Raw genomic sequence first — 18287 nt, forward strand, 5'->3', positions numbered from 1 at the left:
TGCAAGACAGTGAAAAATTTTATTGGTTGAGTACTTTTGAGGTTTTCCGTGCAATAACGACATGCGATGTCTTGCTGCATCACTGATTCTTTGCTGCAACTTGCGAAGAACGAACTGAAGTAGACAATGTGTGCACTCTTCTGGCAAGACAAACAAAAGAACGGATGGTAATCGCGGCGTAGGGCAAAGGTCACACGTACTTTCTTTTTAATCCCTCTATCCCATTTACATTTCCCTCGTAAACTGCCCCAAAATGATCGCAAAAAAAAAAACCCACTACGAGCGTTGCTTCACGCTTCTGTGCTTCACGCAGAAGCCGCAACACTGTCGTGTTCTTCTCTGAGGGGGCGCTGACGGTCGTTTTTGCTCTCCAGCTGCTTCTCTTGGCACATGTTCTAGGGCCAGTGACTTCCTCCATTGTGCAGTGTTTGGTGGACTGCTGCTTTCTTCCAGGCTATTGCGGCACATTTATGCTGTTTTCACCAGCATGAAGGACCAGGCTGGCCCTTCAAATTCTTGGATGTCTGGCGTGAAGCTCGGAATTGTTAGATTGGGACGCGCTGCGGGAAAGGTGAGATAACGACAATGCAGCGAAGAAAGAGCACTTGTTTAAGCAGTGGGCCTCGTTCTGCAATATGCAGTTGCTTTCACACTTTTTATGTTCCTTCAAACTCGCTACGCATTGATGGCCGCTTCTGTAAAATTCAAATAACGCTACGAAAAAATTTTCGTTGGAGCATGGCGCGAGGGATCTCGCCGTTGCTTTTGTGTTTGAAATGCTTTGTTCCCCCCCTTGTGAAGTGCAAACAGATTGTGTCCAACAGCGCATAAGTTACGATGACCTCAGCAAAGAAACAATATGACTAACAGTATTGACGGTGCTCAACGAAAAGAAAATCAAAATATGCCAAGCGCTTCCGGTCGCTATAGTTGTGAAGGAAGTTGTTGCTCGATAGCAGCATTTCCTCTGTCCTCGCCGTTTTCACTTGTTCCGTATTGTCGCTGTCTGCTCACGGCGACGGCAGGTTTTGTTCCGTGCATCCAGCACAGTTCTAAGGAGGCAGCGCTAGCTCGGCTGCGCACGATTTCACGCTTTGCGGTGTAGAGCACAGCCGCTGTGTGGTCAGTTTATCTTCTTGCGATAACGAAGGTGGCAGCCTTCGAAGATGATAGTTCAAAACGCGATGGCAAGAAGCAACAGGAACTTGGCGAGCGAGGCCCCCATTGACAACCTCGTCAGAAGCTACGAAGCCCGATCAATAGATTAGTGCGTCTGACCGTGCGGCTTTTCGGGGGCCCTTCGTTCGTTGAGGCTCGGCTGTTTTGGGCGACATCCACAGAAGCGGGAAGCTTCCCTCGAAGGTCGCCGGCCTAGCCTGTGGCTCGTCTGACCGGTCACAATGAACAAAAGCACAATAGCGTGTTGCCGCCCTTGGATTAATATGCCCAAGTCGCGCTGGCTGCTCTTTTCAGTCAAGTAGATGGAGGGGGCTGGCACGCAAACGCCTGTCACCAGGCACAGCAGCCCGCCCCAAGTCAGACGCTTGTCGCTTTCCAGAGCTATAATACCCCGACTTTTGCAGCCGACAATCGGGGTAAGATATCGGGTGGGTCATGTGGTTGGAATGTCGGTTTTGACGCGAGGCAGTATTTTACGAGCGGGTTACAAAATAGCAGAAAGCGCTGTTGACGGCTGCCAGGGTTTTCTTGGCTGTAGCAGGTTTTTTCAGTTGAGGCCCCCTCCCTCGTCCGAGGTTTCGCACAGTGATGTTAGTTGTTTGCAGACGAAGTGTTCTGTGTTGTAATCCTGTCTACTTAGAATCATCTAAATGAGCACTGTGGTATGCCTTCACTATCTATAAGGCACACAGGACTTCCTGTTATCAAGCTTTTTAGGGCTTCATTGTTTGCTTTGCACCTCATTGCAGTGAAGACTTACCTGACCTCACCTGAGTCAAAAGGTTGCTCAATTAAGCTAAGAGCTACAGTATATCCTTTCAAGCATCCATGTCTGTACTGCTCATATTGACAAGACAGTTCGAACGTTTCTGAAATCCCTCTGAAACTCAGTTGTATTAATCTTGCATATTTCAATTTTCTCAATTGAGGTAATACAACAAAAGTGTCTAACATTTCAGTGAGTTTAGGTCTGATGTACTTGGTGTCACAATAAGTGTTATGTTTTGCTGCAGATCAAGTACACCCTTCTAGACGAGCGGGACATTGCCCTTGTGCAGGAGTACTCCTTTGAAGTAAGTTCCTTGTTGTTTCTCTTATATTCTAATGACTTTAGACAGCATATGGTCTGCTCAAGTTTGTGTGGGCATTAAAGGTTACATGGAACCCCTTACATTCAGCACTGTGTAATACCCCTTGCCCTCAATAGAATTTGATTTCATTGAGAGATGCATATAAAAATAGATGAGCTTGTAGCATGTGTCATGTGGAAGCTTCACTATCTATGCGAGCAACTGCAAGTACCATCAACCAACGGTGTACCTGGCTTTAAAGAGTTCTCACCCTTCATGTCAATCCACTGTGCAGATATCCCATGTGGACCTCACAGTTTGGCATCGGAAACAAGCAAAATTTCAAACAACAGAGTGTTAACAGCCGTCAAATAACAACGTAGTAACAAGCACACTATGTAACAAACACGGGGGAAAAAAACCCTGGTTCACTTAGACTCACCCTGTTCTGTATGCAGCTATGCAAGCTGTAGTCACATATCTGTCATGCATCTGTTAGAGCAATAGCTTTTGCACACCAGGGACACAAATTTACACAGAGAAGTTCGCTACACTTTTGTTAAAACTGTCTACGTTGAGGGACAGGGTAAAGTAATTTGCTGTGCTGATGATGTCCTTGAACTTGATACTTGTCAATTTCAGGCCCGTGTGGAAGTTGATAAAGACGGCAATGGCGCTCAAATCTGTGCCTATGCTTACCAGATGGACCGCGGAAGAAGTTCGGGGCAGTACTTGCACAACCTACTCTGGTAAGATGTGCTTCATTTACTCACCCGTACTGGGCAGGTGCATAGTAAGTTCCTGCGTAACCAACCCTTGATTTCACACAACTTTACCATTGCTGGTGTGTGAACAGTTTGCATGTGGTTGTTGCACGTATAAAATTTGTGCCATTGCTTTTCCATAAAGTTTCACCGGGGCCTGGACAAAAGTGTATATGCTTTTTCTTGTTCTATCTATAAAATCTGGCCATAGGAGTGTGTTGTGCTCTGTGTTCTAGTGAGTGTGCTATCTTCCATTTGCACTTGAATGAACTTTCTTCACAAAATTTGAGGTAAGACTTGGAGGGAAAAAATGAAACATATTTTTTGCCTAGTTAAAATGTAGTATGAAGACTGCATGATTGGCAGCGGTTCGTTAGAGTACCTTTGTTTACATAGATTCTTTGCTCCACAGTTATGGGAACATAATTTTTTAAATTCAGCATAACACAACAATCGTTAGCCTTTGAGAAATCAAAAATAAAGAAACAATACCCAGCAGGAATGCAGAAAAATAAGGAAAATCCCCCCTCAGTGGAGCCTTCCTCTTGCTCTCGTTGCTAAGGGGAGGAAGAACCTTTCTACCTAAAGGGGAGTACCTTTGAACCCCGTGTACAAACTTGCAGGCACTTTTTCTTGAGGGGTGTGAGCCACCCCACAGTTGTTTGGATGTTGGGACAATATCGCAGCATTAACTGCAAGCTCTGCTGATCATTTTCGTGCAGTGCAGTATGCTTGTGTGGATTCAGTGTAGAAAAACGTTGTCAGTGTAGCTTACAGCGGCTCGACCAGCCAAACCCGGTAGGCTACGCGAGTGTAGACAAAAATAGAAATCCGGAACCATTTCGAAACTCTTCGTCCATCTTACGTCACCTGTCGTACCTCCCGTGTAGTTATTTTTCTTCATGGTTTGGAGTGCCAGTGGAAGGTCGTCGTAGCGAGAAGCGACCGGAAATGATAGTGAAATCAAACATATTGCTCCTGTCTACACTCATTGCATTTTTAATGTGCTGAGTTGCTACGCTGTTGCTACACTTGAACCACGTGCACTGACACGACCAGTGCAAGCCTTACTGCACTGCAGTGACCCATGCAGTTCACTCTAACATAGTAGCAGCATTGTGCTGCATGTTCTCAGTGGCGTGGCGTGAGGGGGGGCAGTAGGGGCGGTCGTTCCGGGTACAAGATTTTTTTGGGCACAAATTATTGACAGAGAGGAAAAAAAAGTTCAAAATAAAAACAGTGAAACTGTTTATCACCTGAAAAAATCTCAATTTTTTTAAAACATTGGGCACTGTTGGAACAATGTTTTGGGGAGCCTCAAAGACAGGGGCGATTGAATCGAGGTTCAGTATACCATGCCTGTGTAAAAATTACATCCTGTGTGCATTGAGACAGCAGCGCATATTCTCAAACTGAATCAACCGAAGCACAAAGTCTATGAAGCGCTTCCTACTAAATTTGGGGGAGGGGGGGGCGGTGATTTTGATGAATTGCTGTTTTGTGTCGTGTTTGGGTTTGTGACGCTCATTTCGCCCTGAGCGCAAGGAGCCCAAGCTACGCCAAGCAACTCATGCATGTTCTAGAGCTGTAAAGGTTTACTAGAGCTCCGTTCCAGGTTAATTTATTTTGTCTAAGAATAACCTTCGTGCATAGGGAACGCCACTATGGAGGCATAGCTCCAGGGTTCCACGTGGTGCACCGCAACGGAATTGCAATGGACAATCGTCTCGAAAACCTTGCCTTAACAGTGATAGATGGCATGGCTCCCCATCGAATTGCACTAGGAGCGGTCCCAGTTCTTCAACCTCCTAAGCAGCGGGAGCAGACACTCTACTGGGCTGCCATACAGCAACTCCCTCCAGAGCACCTAGCAGAACAGGTATGTACCTGAGAAAGCTTCACTGACAAAGCCCTTGTCTGAAGTATCACACTGGTTATAGGTCAGGTATTTGCTGTTGTAAGTGTGTGTAGGCAAACATTTGTCTTTGTAGGGGATGCTACACTTATAGCTATTCACATTATAGTTTCCAGACTCATCAGCAACTAAGTATTACAATGCCAATGGTGAAGTCATAGAAGAAGAAGGTGAGTGTAACGAGGTGTGCCTCGGCGCTCATGACTTAGAAAGCTCCGTTACGAATCACGTACAATTTTAGTCAGATACCCATCCGTTAGAGTTGGAAAACATTGTCGTCTGCCTCATATAAACATGACTTGCAGAAGAGGGAGCCTGTTACTACGAGTGCCACTATCCGCCCTGTACCAACTTGGAGAGGGAGCCGCGGGAGTTCAGTATTTGCGGTAGGTGCCAAGCGGCGCGCTACTGTGGCCTCTTCTGCCAGCAGCGCGACTGGCCCCTCCACAAGCGCCACTGCCGTCCGCGGCCACGGGCACACCACGAGCGGCCTCCGGAACGATGACACCCTCTCGACCAGCTGCCTTCTACCTATAGTGGTGCTCTGTTCGGTTAGGGCATGCTTCGGATGTGGTGAGGAGTGGTGGTGATCCCTTCGTACCCTGCCCCCGGGGGACTGAGTAGCGTGTCGGATGTCGGTAGCAGGGTGCATGCAGTTAAGTACAAGCGCATAAGTTAACTACGCGTTTCTCTGGAAAGGATTGTGTTCAGTAGCACCTGCTCAGGGGGGACAGTTACCTGTGTCAACCAGTTGAATTTCAACGTTTGATGTTAGTTTTAATGGTTTTATATATTGATTGTTGATGTTTTAAAACATGCCTCGCAGCTGGGGTACTACCAGATCTCGTGTTTTCGCTAAAGACTGCCAGCTTTTTTGCTTTTTTTTTTTTTTCTGGACTTATAACACTCGTAGCATTTGGAGACCTCACAAGCCCCCTTTTGAGAAAGCACTAAAATGTTTTTTACTGTGAAGGATTGTTATTGAGTAACGGGGAAAATGGCAATAAGATAGGAACCTTGCATGTCTTGCACAGTATTTGTGGTTGAACGAGTGATGCTCCCTGCATTGTATGGCACGGAAGGTCTAATCTGGACTCTGCGGAGAATGCTAACGGTGCAGTCATTTCCAGTATTACAGGTGTTGTTCGAAAAAATTCCAGTCCTGGTGCTAACTGCTGTCACTTGGTTGCACTGAAATGTCTTGGAGTGTGGCCACCCACCCACTGTTGTTTGCTGTTTCACAGTCCCCTTGCTCCTTTCTAGCGAATGCACTCAATTTGCTAATTTAAAATGATGCTCCTGCAATAAGGGGAACATTACAGGGTCCCAATAAATTGCCATTTTATTAAGAGTCTAACCATTGCCAAGTTTGGGAACGTGCCAGGTGGAGACTTTATTAGAGGCTGGGACTGAGGGTGGTACCGCTCTAATATGTTTAGTGTGCACGTGCCTTCCTGTCTTTGTTTTGGCGTCCTTTAATTGTATGCGTCACTCACACCTGCCGTGGTGATAAGGTTCGTTCTGGTCAAGAATGTCAGTTTGTGAGATTTCCCCGAATGATAACTTTGCACAAACTCTCCATGGGATCCACCAGGTTGAAGTTGTGACATGTGAGGTTATTGGCTGTGAAGGCCAAAGTGAAGGATCCCATCTTTGAAATTAAGTGGCTTGTGCTTAAAATCTGCAGCTGCTATTCTGATTAACGCGAGTAATTGCAGGTAATCGCTTGTAGGACGAGGCTTCCTCATGCTTTTGTTTCATGCTGAGCACTTGGAATGTCAGTAGCGATACAGATGTCGCGTCGTACTGGCTACCGGAAACCTTTTTGGCTTGGAGTTCTGTATGCGAGATAGTTTTACTTTGGTGGTATTAACTTCCGGCTGTTTGCACTGGTCTCATTTTACATGCACATAGGTGATTACATGTTCCTTTTCGCGGCGCCACAAGTCTGGCGTCCTTTTTAATTGCTGTGGTAACTGTGAACGTTCTAGTCTTTTCTTTGTATAACTAGTACAGTTGCGCAAAGCATTCCAGCCGGTGTGGCGAAAAGTGTTTGGCTCGGCTGTTCGTCATCGGCACTTGAGCTATGCATGGCTTTTCTATACTTTTATTGATCACGTTTATTTATTACCATAGCTGCTGCTCATGTTATGTGAACGGCATTAACCGCATGTGTTGTGCTTTCTCTGGCATGCTGCTGTTTCTCATTCAGGTGTACAGTTATCATTCATATTTTACTATGTGCCTACAGGGTTTGCAGCCTTCTTTTGTATATATTGATCTGTGTTCTGTTCAATTTTTGGACCAGCATGTTTGACACTTTTGGTGGACTTCAAAGCATACTGTACAGCAGGCACACTGAAGGGGTCTGGGGGGAGAATGTTGTCATTCAGTCACAAAATAGGATGCCTAGGGTAGACATGTGAAATTAAAAGTTTGACATGAAAATTGTGTCAATGTCTCGCACTTCAAGAAGCAAGTGAAGTCCATCCTGTCCACTCTCGGGGGGGTGTCTACCATCCTGGAAAACCGGGAATTGTCGGGGAACTTTGACGCGACTGGAAAAGTCAGGGGATTGTCAGGGAATTTGCCAAATAGCATCTTTGTTCATTCAGAGAAACCATTGCATATTGAGCTAAACATTTATTGACAGATGGAAGTATATCAGATGGGCTTCAAACATGGGCAAATAAGTAGGTTTAAAAAACTTCCTTGTACCATGTAAATGGATGTTCTGAGGCTGGAACACAGAAGAAAGGACAGCACAACACGCAAGCCTCAAGTGCCTTAGAATGAAGAAGGAAGTCACTGAAAAGGCTAGCCAGCTGTAGGACTCGAACCCACATCTTCTGGATTGCCGCCCCCTCGTATGAATGTGTGCGTTAGTGAGAAAACATGTAAGAGTTAAAGTGGAGTGAGTGAGTGGATGTGTTCGTCCTTTCAAGTGAAGCACCTTTTGAAATCATTGGGGAGGTGTGTTAGCTTAGCTCAACTGGTAGAGCCCTGGACCGGCAATCCAGAAGACGTGGGTTCGAGTCCTTCAGCTGGCTCACTTTTTCAGTGACTGCCTTCTTTCATTACTCTTTTCCTTGTACCAAATTTATATCTAAGTAAGCACCGGCTACTGTACTCCGTTGGCCCACGGGAGGAGCTCCATCGCAAGGCGCCTGCCCACCATGCGAGGACGATTGATGCCGATAGTTGCCCGCATTCCCAATGGACCTTTTTCACATAAGTGTCGTATCCTAGCGGCTCTTCAGCGAACTACCATCGGCGCGATCCAAAACAAACTCACGTGGGTAGCACAGACGAGCTTGCGCCGTTCGAGCGGTGTCCCCACTCCCCATCATTCCCATCCAAAGCCTACATAGGACCTACAATATGGCGGCCGATGGCAACACGGCACACCTGCCTGCCCTGCCTGCCATAGCTGCCAGCTAGCGACAGTGGCGGTCTCCTACGGATGACATCACGTGAATAAACCTTATAGTCTGGATATTAGCCCATCGCCGCAGACGATTTCGTCTCCATCGCTACAGCCGCCAAAAGCACAGTCTTGTTTGGCGGACTCTTACTGTCTACGTCACGTCGTTTCAGCAGGATCCCTTCTCCCTCTGGAATTTTGGTAGTTCCGCAGAGGCATACACTCGACAGAAAATAACGTACGAGCTTCCCTCACTAAGCAGCCTTCATTGAGAGAGGTTGCCCGTACGGATCCAGTGGTCGAGAGACCGTGCTCGGAGATGACCGGCGTAGGAGTCCTGGCAAAAGCTCTGCTCTGCTCTTTCTCTGTGGTTTGTTCAGACACTTTAATGTCGGCACGCCTTACTATGAGGTCAGTCCAAGGAACAGGACACTTCCCCCCCCCCCTCCTCCCAGCTGCATTTCGCTGCGTGGCAGTCATGGGCGTACCGAAAGAGGGACAAGGGGGGTGGGGGGCGTGCCACCCCCTTTTCCTGGAGCTCCAAGGTCGCTTGTGAAAACTGTGCGCTCTTCAGTCATAGGTTGTCATGATTATTCTCGGGTGTCATAATATGAACCTCTGAACACCCGCACAGTCCGCAGCGTCCATCTCAAGGGTAAGGGGCTGTTGCACGCTTTGCACCCTACCCCCTTGGGAAAAATTCAGGGAGCGCCCACGGTGGCAGGCTGATGATTCGGTGAACCCGTATCGAGAGAGAGAGAGAGACGCGTCCGATCAAAACTAACGGTGAAGTACACTCTGAACTTCAGTGAACTGAGTGAACCCCACCACATGACAGGCAATTGGTCTCCTCAGGCGATATCTCCCGCTATGATTGGACAACTCGTTTGAGGAAACCAGTGAGAACCCGCTCCGCACAGGCAACCAACCTTCTTGAGAAGACGAAGGAAAGCGAAAATTGGGATTTCTTTCGCTCAAAAACTACGAGCGACGTAACGTACAAACCTCCGGTTCCTTTTAGTCGTTGTCAAGGTAACGGCACCTTCCATTCCGCTAGGAGGCATTATTCCACTTTAGAGTCACTTTAAGAGTGCATAGCAGGTGAATCATTTGTGTGCTTCAGCGTGGTCCGCGGAAGAGACGGAATGTAACTTTCTGAGGAACCCACAACTCATTTTAGCACGCAGTCCATTACAATTGCACCCTCTTTGTTCCGTGCCATCCGACTGGCGCTTCGCTCGTGCGCGATCTTCATTGTGATAGATGTTCAGCTCTTGTTGTTACTTCTGCAGCAGGATTTCCTGGCGGTAGTCGGGGCGTGGTGCCAACATAGTATCTCGATTCGCGGAGGACGTCGACCGCGTTCGTATAGGCAGGGGTCTGGAACCGCAATGTGCTTGGCACCATGCCGAAGCTCCCGCTTTCATTCATAGCGCGCTGATGTCGAGGTGTTCCTGCAATTTTTTCTTTCCCAAGTCCTAGGTCGTCTATTTTACACCTTCACGCATGTTTCTTGACCCCCACGCGTCGTTCCGGATATAGACGGTACTGTGGGCCAAGATCTCGTCCTGTGCACGCTTGAAGCAGACCACGTGAATTGATAAAGGGAGGGTGGATCTTATCGGCGTTTAATGAGCAATTGGCTGGTGCTATTGGAGGTGTCTGGTTCTATTCGCAACAAGGGGGCTTCGTTCTTAGATTGGGAGTTTCACCAGCGAAACTGAATAGAGCGGGCTCCCAGGGGTCTCGTCAAGACGCTTCATTAATAGACCTCTACCGAAGAAACGTCACCGTGGCGTAATGATGACGTTGGTAGACATATCGAAACCGAAAGAGCGCGGGCGAAGAACACCGCAGTCTCACAAAGCCGTATTCCTTCACGAAGGTCATGGGTGGCTACTTTGTATATAAGTGGTACACACAAATGAGGTCACGTTTTTAGTCGCTTTCGTGTCTTCATTGGCGTTCATGTCGACATATTACTATGGGGTAGGTGTTCCCAGTCCACCGTGGAAAAAAAAGGAAGGCTTCATCGCAAGAGTTCCATCGTCTGTGTCGTAATCCTGTGCGGAATGTGGTTTGTTCTTACGACTTAGTTCGCACTTGCTTTGTATAGAGCAGGGTTGCGGAGTTGCCACTCCGGAATTGGAATCATTCCGGAATCCGGATTTAGCAGAGCCCGGAATGGAATTGGAATGGAATGGCGGAAACTGTCCTAGGAATGGGAATGGAATGGTCTGGGTGCCCCGGTGGCAGTTTTGGTTTCAACGTGCTGGTTTCTGCCTCGCACCCTTTGCACAGCACCCTTTGCACACGGTCAAGAGTGAAATAACCTTGTCTTTGTGCTTTTTCCGTGCTTGGTAATGTCAACCTCCTCTAGCACTACTGGACTTCCCAGTATGGTTACCGGTCCTTTTCTTTTATTGAGGGAATTAACGGAATGGAATTGGGTTGCCAAGCCATTCCAGGAGTGGGAACTGACCATGCCTTTTCATTCGGAGGAATTGAAAGGAATGGAATTATCGCAACTCTCCATTGCTCGGAATGGAATTGGAACGGAATGGGAGACCCCATTCCGCAGCTCTGGTATAGAGACACCACGTGCAGCCCGAGAGAAACTCGTGCCCTTCAGGCTCAGGAAAATGCAAGAGCCCGGTAGCCATCTTTGGAAAGGGCTACCGAAAAGATATGGGTACCGGTAGAATGGCGCAGAACAAGGCCATACAACTAATAACATGCAAAAGAATGACAAAAAAAAATCTTACAATATGAGAAGCGGCTTTCCTGTGCCTGTATGACTTTTTGTTATAGTAGTTCCAGTCAACCGAGTGTGGCGGCGCTGTTGTACCAATTGACGTCATTTGTTTGTAAACAGGGATAGGTCTAGTCATCGGATGCGACTCACCCAATGTGGCTTTTACAGCTCAGTGGCGTTAGCGGTTGCGACAGGTTGGCTCTTCAAGAGGTCGTCACTACGGTGATCTGGAAGATAGTGAGCACATCCTTCTCCATTGCCCACACTACCAACCTTTCAGATCCACACTTGCAGTGGCTTTAAATCAGGTGGACTCTCGCCATTACTATGCCAGAATTGCTTGGCCCATGGGCAAATCCAGCCCCCCAACGCTCTGCCCCCAGAACTCTTATACCTTTTTGTATACCGTAGGATTTCGGTCATCACTGTGAGGCCACTCATTATGATTGTATTTCATCGCATCACCGCCAGCAATGGAGCAATAGGGTATCGCCCCCTGCCGATGAAACTCGGCAATAGTCATCATTAAAATAAAGTTGTTGTTGTTCCCCCTGGAATGTAGATGTCATTAGAGTCCTGTCCACGTGACCCCTGGAACGACGCTGATGCAGAAGACTATAGGCGCGTTAGCTTGTCGTCGTTTTTTTTTTCTGTATTATTTTGTGTTCCCAGTCCTGTAACAGCCCTGGCAGGGGCTACCAGTAAATATAAATAAAAAAGATAAATATCATGGAGAAGGTCAGATGCAACAACTCGAAGGGCGACAAATCAACTGCAATGCAACTTTTTTTTTTCAAACGAAAAAAAGAAAGAATATATATATATGCAGAAGGATAAAAGTTCAGAAGGCCACGAAGTAGATACAGCTATGAAGGAATGAAAGGCGACAACGAAGGTAGGGGAAGCAAAAAAGGGGTGATTTATTACAATTTAATCAATAGAAAGGTATCTAGGGGTATGGTCAACGTTGCGGCGGGAGATCCGACTTCGTTAGGACTAAGATATTAGAAAAGTGTCTTGCAGCTTTTGTACATCTGTACCATTACGTCACAATCGGGATTCGAGCCACCTGGCGGTCGTCGGTAGGTCAATCTCGGGAATGGGACACAACAACATTCGCGAGCTTGACCCATTAATTATTAATTACTTATACTATTATTTATTACACGAATATTACAGATCTTACATGGGGGAGGAGGATTTCACCCTCATTTCCCTTTCCCAAATGCACTACCAAAGGTATGATTTCGGGGGGGATGAACCCCAGAAACCCCCCTTCTGGCTACGCCACTCTGCCGAGGGCAGCACACGCTTTTTGAGCTTTGTGCCGTTCTGTGGACGAAGCCGAAGGCCGAACAAATAAGACAAGCAACTGATACTAGCACAAAAGGTGCCGTCGAAGCACACCTACAGGACCATAAACGCCCACCGTCGCATTCCGTTATCGCAGTTTCTGCGCCGTTTATCGTCTCTCATATCTCTCACTCACGAACGTCGACCAATATTTTCCTACAGAATTATAGGGCTAAAGCCGGGGCACTTCTATACTGATTACATCTGAAGCTAACCGGCATCCTGCACTTAGGAATTTGAAAAAAGAAAAGAAAAAAGAATGGCTTGGAATCTCTGTGCTGTCAACGATGTGTTCACGACGTTCACGGAGTTTCTTGTGATAACCCAGCAATATGGCAAACTTAATGCATTAAACGGAATGGCAGTAACTTCACCTCCTACACTCTTAAAAATGAACTTCACCACATAGCACGCTCCTAGCCAACCACCATCCCGAATGACAACGTTCTCGCCCCTGATTTGTTGAAAACGGGAGGAGGAGCCTATTTTGTGCCGTGCATAATGGCCACAAAATAGGCTCCTCCTCCCGTTTTCAACAAATCAGGGGCGAGAACGTTGTCATTCGGGATGGTGGTTGGCTAGGAGCGTGCTATGTGGTGAAGTTCATTTTTAAGAGTGTAACCAACCATAAGCTTGAATGACATCGTTCTCTCCCCTGATTTGTTAAAAACAGGAGGCGTTTGCCGTGTTTGTACAGAAGTTGTAAGAAGTACATAACATTCTGGGGTAAACATAAACAAGGCCGCGTCACAACTTTCGGTACCTCGAAGACTTCCGGTCGTTTCGCGACGAAGGACGCTCGGAACCAGCCACCGTGCAGAATGATATATTTCACTTTCCTGATTTGTTGAAAATGGGAGACGTACGCCTCTTTGTGGCAATTTGAACTGCCATAAAAAGGCGTATACGACACTCTCTCTTCTCAAATCAGAAGCGATAACAGTATCAGTCGCCATAGCGGTTGGTGCATACCGTGTTTGCTGCGAAACCGGACGTCGTTTTGGCAACAAACCGGAAGCGGTGCAGAAGGACATGTATCAGTGTTTCTGGAAATTGGCAACCGCGCTGCTGGTTGCTCCAGGAATCGCATGCAAATGCATGTCTTCTCTCGGGCAGGGGCGGATCTAAGACTTTTCCAGGGGGGGGGGGGGGGGGTCCGCTATGGACAAGTGCCAGGTGTATGCTGGGATTGGTCCATTGAACCCTATGTTCAAGTCTCGATTTGAGGGGGGGGTCAGGACATCCGGACCCCCCCCCCCCCCCTAAATCCGTCCCTGCTCTGGGGACAGTACACTGTTAAAACAGAACTTCACCGCATAGCACGCTCATAGCCAACCATGATTCCGAATTATATCATTCTGTGTATTGATTTGTCGAAAATGGGAGGAGGCGCCTATCTAGGGCAGATTATTTTGTCCCAGATAGGCGCCTCCCTCCTGTGTTGAACAAATCAGGACACAGAGTGATAATAATAATAATAATAATTTATTTCCACATCGTGGTGGTGCCGCGGGCAAAAAGCTCCTTTGGAGCTTGACTGGGGACTGGTATATTAATCGGATCTGGTTTAACAGTGTATATGCACGTAGGCCTACTCTAGAGTACAGGATACGTGTTTAGGAAGTCGTGAAGATATAGCTTTTATACTGCATAAAAGTGCATAGTTCTGGCATGTTTTAAAATGCATTATATTTCTAAATATAAGAGCATAGCTTCCCGCATATTCGTCGCGATAGCGTCGCCCTACACGCGTATCTTGCTCGCCACCCGGCTCATCACCTCTAACATTGGTCAACGTTATCCCGCGTCTGCATTCGGTCAAGCTCTTCTCCGTTTGCGGGGAAACATCCCATCAGCTTCGGCCCTGACCTCCTAAGCTGCACCTATGTGCGCACTTCACTACCCCACTGCACAAACGTCCAGTCGCTGGTCTTCGGAAAAAGAATGACGTACCAACAGTTGTGGACTGTCAAGTGAACCTGCACCACATCCACGTCCACCACAGGCATCGTACTCAAGAGTACACTGACGCTTCAGTCTCTGGAGGTTGCTCGTCTGCTGTCTTTTGTATCCCAGAGCGTGGAATTGCGCTGGTGAATCCGCATCCAAGATGATGCTGAGGTTCCTCGACTATTGAAATAGTAACCCAGTGTGCGCACTTCGGTTTTAACAGGGATCCCAAATGGAGACGGACAGGAGGGAACAGCATTGATAAAAAGCGTCGCACTTGTATCCCTGTTTACCCGCGCGTTCGAGGCTCTACCGTAGGCATCCAGAATGGATAGGTCTTGACCTATCACGTCCTCACTGCTAAGGATTAAGGATAGGTCATCTGCGTATGCAAACAACGGAATGATGAGGGAACGTTGCCGGAGGGGAACGATGAACCCGGTAGCTGTAGGATACGAGTCTGAAGCGAACTTGCGAGAGCTTCCAAGAACTGACTAAAGCCAATGGCTACAAAGCAGGAGATAAGGGACGACCCTGTCGCACCCCTGATTTGGCCTGATGACCCTGATGGCCCTGATTTGATGAGAAAGGTACCAGACATTCACCCATTGACTCCAATGCAGGCAAAGACCTCAGCATAGAGAGCTCTGATCTTGCTTGAGTGCGAAGCGCAAGAGGCCGCCCAGGGACGGCGCAGGCCTGTGAAGAAGGAAACAACGACGACAACTTTATTGCGAGATGATGAATGAGGAGTTTCATCGCCAGGGGCAATACTCTACCCCATTTCTGGTGGTGATGCGGGGAATGATATAATGAGCCCCTTCACAATAAGGATCGAAGTCCTATGGTATCCAGAAAGGTGAAGAGAGCTTTGAGGGCAGAGCGTTGGCGGGCTGGATGTGGCCAGGGACCAAGCAATTTTGTGAGAGAGAGGGGACGAGAGTCCAGCTCGTTAAGGGACCCGGAGAGTACGGTGCGGGAAGGTTGGTAGTGTGGGCAATAGAGAAGAATGTGCTCTAGATCTTCAACAGCACAGCAGTGACAGCATTGGGGAGATCCAACTTGTCTCAAGCGGTAACGCCACTGCATTGTAAAAGCCACATCGATGCGCATTCAATGAACTAATGCGGCATCTTGACGAGAGGTATGCCGAGTCATGCGGAACGCGAGCGCTGGATCAACTCTGCTCAGCATGGCTTGGGGAGAATGTCAGCGGTCTATTGGCGAGAAGCCAGAGGAGTCACGAGGTGGCGAAGCACGGAACCACGATCTCCTCAACAACGCAATACGCGTCCGTCTCCGAGACAAGAGAGCTGCTTCTGCGCCGCCGTCGGCCTGTTCATTCCCTACTACACCGAAATGGGCTGGAACCCATTGGAGAACCAGCCTACGCCCTGCTTCATAGACGAGGTTGTAAGCCATTAACACATCCATCGCCAACGGTGCGGATGAGCCTCGAATTCCAGAATTTTCAGTTTCTTGCTAAGCAGATGTAGAGTTAGTGAACACGACCCATTCCCGCGGGGTAAAATCAACGATGTGCTGCAGAAAGAAAAGTATGGCATAGAGTTCCGCAGCTGTGGATGAGGTTTGATGCGAAAGGCGACGTACTTCCACAACGCCTTCGGACGGGATGACGAATGCCGAGGCGTATTTGCCATTTCGAGATGCGCCATCGGTATGCTGCGGCAGAGGTAGAAAACTTCGCGTCTACTAGAGCATAAAAATGGGGTCGAAGGACTTGAGGGGGAACCTGATCTCTTCGTTCCTGGAGGTCAGGAAGACGTACGAAGGTGGGTGGCACAGGCAGAGACCAGAGGGCGTCCGGCGGTGTGAAGTCCTGAGCTATATGAAGCCAGTGAGAGCCTGGCGTGTCTTCTGCGCTATACACGATGGAAATCACTTTCAGGACAGTATCAGATTTTCATGAGGAGTGGGTGACGGGGAAGGTGCGCACGCAAACGTAGGAAGCGTCGAGCCGTTTCACGCTCACGGAGAACCTCCACAGGGAATTCACCGGCTTCAGCCAGGACTTGCCGTGTTTCAGCCATTTTTGGAACTCCAAGGCAGCGACGAAGGCTCCGGGCAAACAGTGTCCGAAGGGTACTTAAAGTTACCTGAAAAAGAAACGAGTTCCTCTGAAAGTTACCACGGCGCAAAAGTACCGAGTTAAGTTACAAGTTACCAAAAAAAGAAAAAAAGGAACCTAGTTACGGTAACGAGTTACCTCGAACTCTGGGAAAACGTATGCACGATGAACGCCTTAGTTACGACCCCCACATCTACCGAGTCATCCTCCTGACCCACAAATCCGGGGTACGCGCTCCAGGGTACGTGCTCCAGGGTACGCGCGGTATGTATTCCCCATCACCCGTGTAATAGAGTCAGCGGAAAAGCTACCGGCCCCATTACCTAAAAGCCCGAGTCTGGGTACACAGAGGGACGACACGAACACACGTCTCAAAGTCGGGAGTCGTCAGAGTCGTGTGTTCATGTCGTCCCTCTGTGTGCCCAGACTCAGGTTTTTACATAATGGAGTTCTTCCACCAGCTTGCCTGCATAGACGCCATCTTGTCAGCTACAAATACAGTTCTTCTAAGCAGACGCTTTTAACGGACTACTTTCGTCAATAAATTGTGTGTAAATTGTAAATAAATTGTAAGGTTGTAAATAATAAATGTGGTGTTGGTAAATAAAATAAATTGAAATGAAATGCTGATCTGCGTCCTCAATAAATGAGACAGGGCTAAACAGAGTTCCTTTAGAGACAGGGCTAAACAGAGTTCGTGAATATGACAATTCACTTTATGACCAAAACCCGCGGGAACGGCCTGGGTCATATTAACTGGCTGCGACGAACTTATGTGATTTTTGCTGTAGCGAGTGGCCTTCACAAAAACTCTCGTATTACACAATTGCGTCAGAGTTAATTGTGTCAAAGCAACAAACAGTACTGCACAGTGCAAGAGGGGGAGGTTGCAATAATTAGCCGTCAGCGGGGCGGCAGTATATGTGGAACTCGGAGCAGGGGACAGGCAAAACGCGCAAGTGTACGCCGGCTGACTGCTTGGTTTCCCCTGGCAGATGCAAGAGCCGTGAAGAGCGATATCCAGAGGGTTCTCGGGAGAATGTTGCCAAACTTCAGTGACGCAACACTTGCAACACTTCCACCCATGCAAGTGATGGGCCCCGTGTCCAGAATGAGCAGCTGTGCAACGTCAGCATTGAGCAAGGGTCCAGATGCGGCTTAGCGTTATCGGGATGGGATGCCAACCAGACATGTCCCCGGGCTGGTTTGCTATCGTGTTTGTGTGTGTGTGTCGCTAAATTTAAACGTCTCTTGGCTCCTTCAACGGAAAAGCGTTTATGGGCCACGAAAATTGTGTTTTTGTTTTACATCATTCACAGGAAATACGTAATTTTCACGTCACGCCTGAACAGGCCACAAAAAATCGCCGTGCCGCAACCCTCGTTTTTATATAGTCGACTGTCGCGCGCCTGTAGCGCTGTACGCTCGACGGTTTTTATTATTCTTATTAGTCACGCACTTACGGTAGATGCTGTAATAATGGGATACTGTTGCAATGTTGTTTTAGCAGGAAAAAAGGTGTGCACAGTTGAAACGTGGTTCGTGTTGGGAATGGAGTGATGGAAGGCACTAGCTCCCTCTATGTGAAATGAAGTGAAGTGAAGACAACTGCGTCGTCTGCTACGATATCCGCCATCTGCAAGCCGCTGGAAACGCGGCACACGAACCGTGTCGGGTGGCCTCAGACGATGGAAGTGATTACTTACCAACGTGCTAGTACATCGTTTGGTCGAAAGCCGTTTGATCGAACGCGGGACATTTGGTCGAAACCCATTTGATCGAACGCCA

The 18287-nt window shown here is 48.0% G+C and overlaps 1 protein-coding gene across 2 annotated transcripts; it reads left to right on the top strand.

The window, feature by feature from the left end:
- Nucleotides 1–341: 341 nt before the first annotated feature.
- On the top strand, nucleotides 342–7376 carry LOC135368286 (zinc finger MYND domain-containing protein 19-like). 2 transcript variants are annotated; one of them, XM_064601462.1, is made up of 6 exons: nucleotides 342–571; nucleotides 2193–2252; nucleotides 2892–2998; nucleotides 4667–4892; nucleotides 5038–5098; nucleotides 5234–7376. In XM_064601462.1, exons 1-6 carry the CDS (start codon nucleotides 488–490, stop codon nucleotides 5431–5433), a joined length of 738 nt encoding a protein of 245 aa, XP_064457532.1. In that variant the 5' UTR covers nucleotides 342–487; the 3' UTR covers nucleotides 5434–7376. The 2 variants fall into 2 exon arrangements, with proteins under 2 accessions (XP_064457532.1, XP_064457531.1); XM_064601461.1 differs by lacking the exon at nucleotides 342–571 and adding an exon at nucleotides 960–1595.
- The last annotated feature ends 10911 nt before the right edge of the window (nucleotides 7377–18287 follow it).

Source organism: Ornithodoros turicata, chromosome 9 (assembly GCF_037126465.1).
Source record: "Ornithodoros turicata isolate Travis chromosome 9, ASM3712646v1, whole genome shotgun sequence".
Lineage (NCBI taxonomy): Eukaryota > Metazoa > Arthropoda > Arachnida > Ixodida > Argasidae > Ornithodoros > Ornithodoros turicata.

Coding starts and splice junctions, on each gene's coding strand:
- LOC135368286 (XM_064601461.1), top strand. CDS start 1,482: ATGGAGGGGGCTGGCACGCAAACGCCTGTCACCAGGCACAGCAGCCCG. Junction 1,596..2,192: donor TTTTGCAGCCGACAATCGGG/GTAAGATATCGG, acceptor GTTTTGCTGCAG/ATCAAGTACACCCTTCTAGA. Junction 2,253..2,891: donor TGCAGGAGTACTCCTTTGAA/GTAAGTTCCTTG, acceptor TGTCAATTTCAG/GCCCGTGTGGAAGTTGATAA.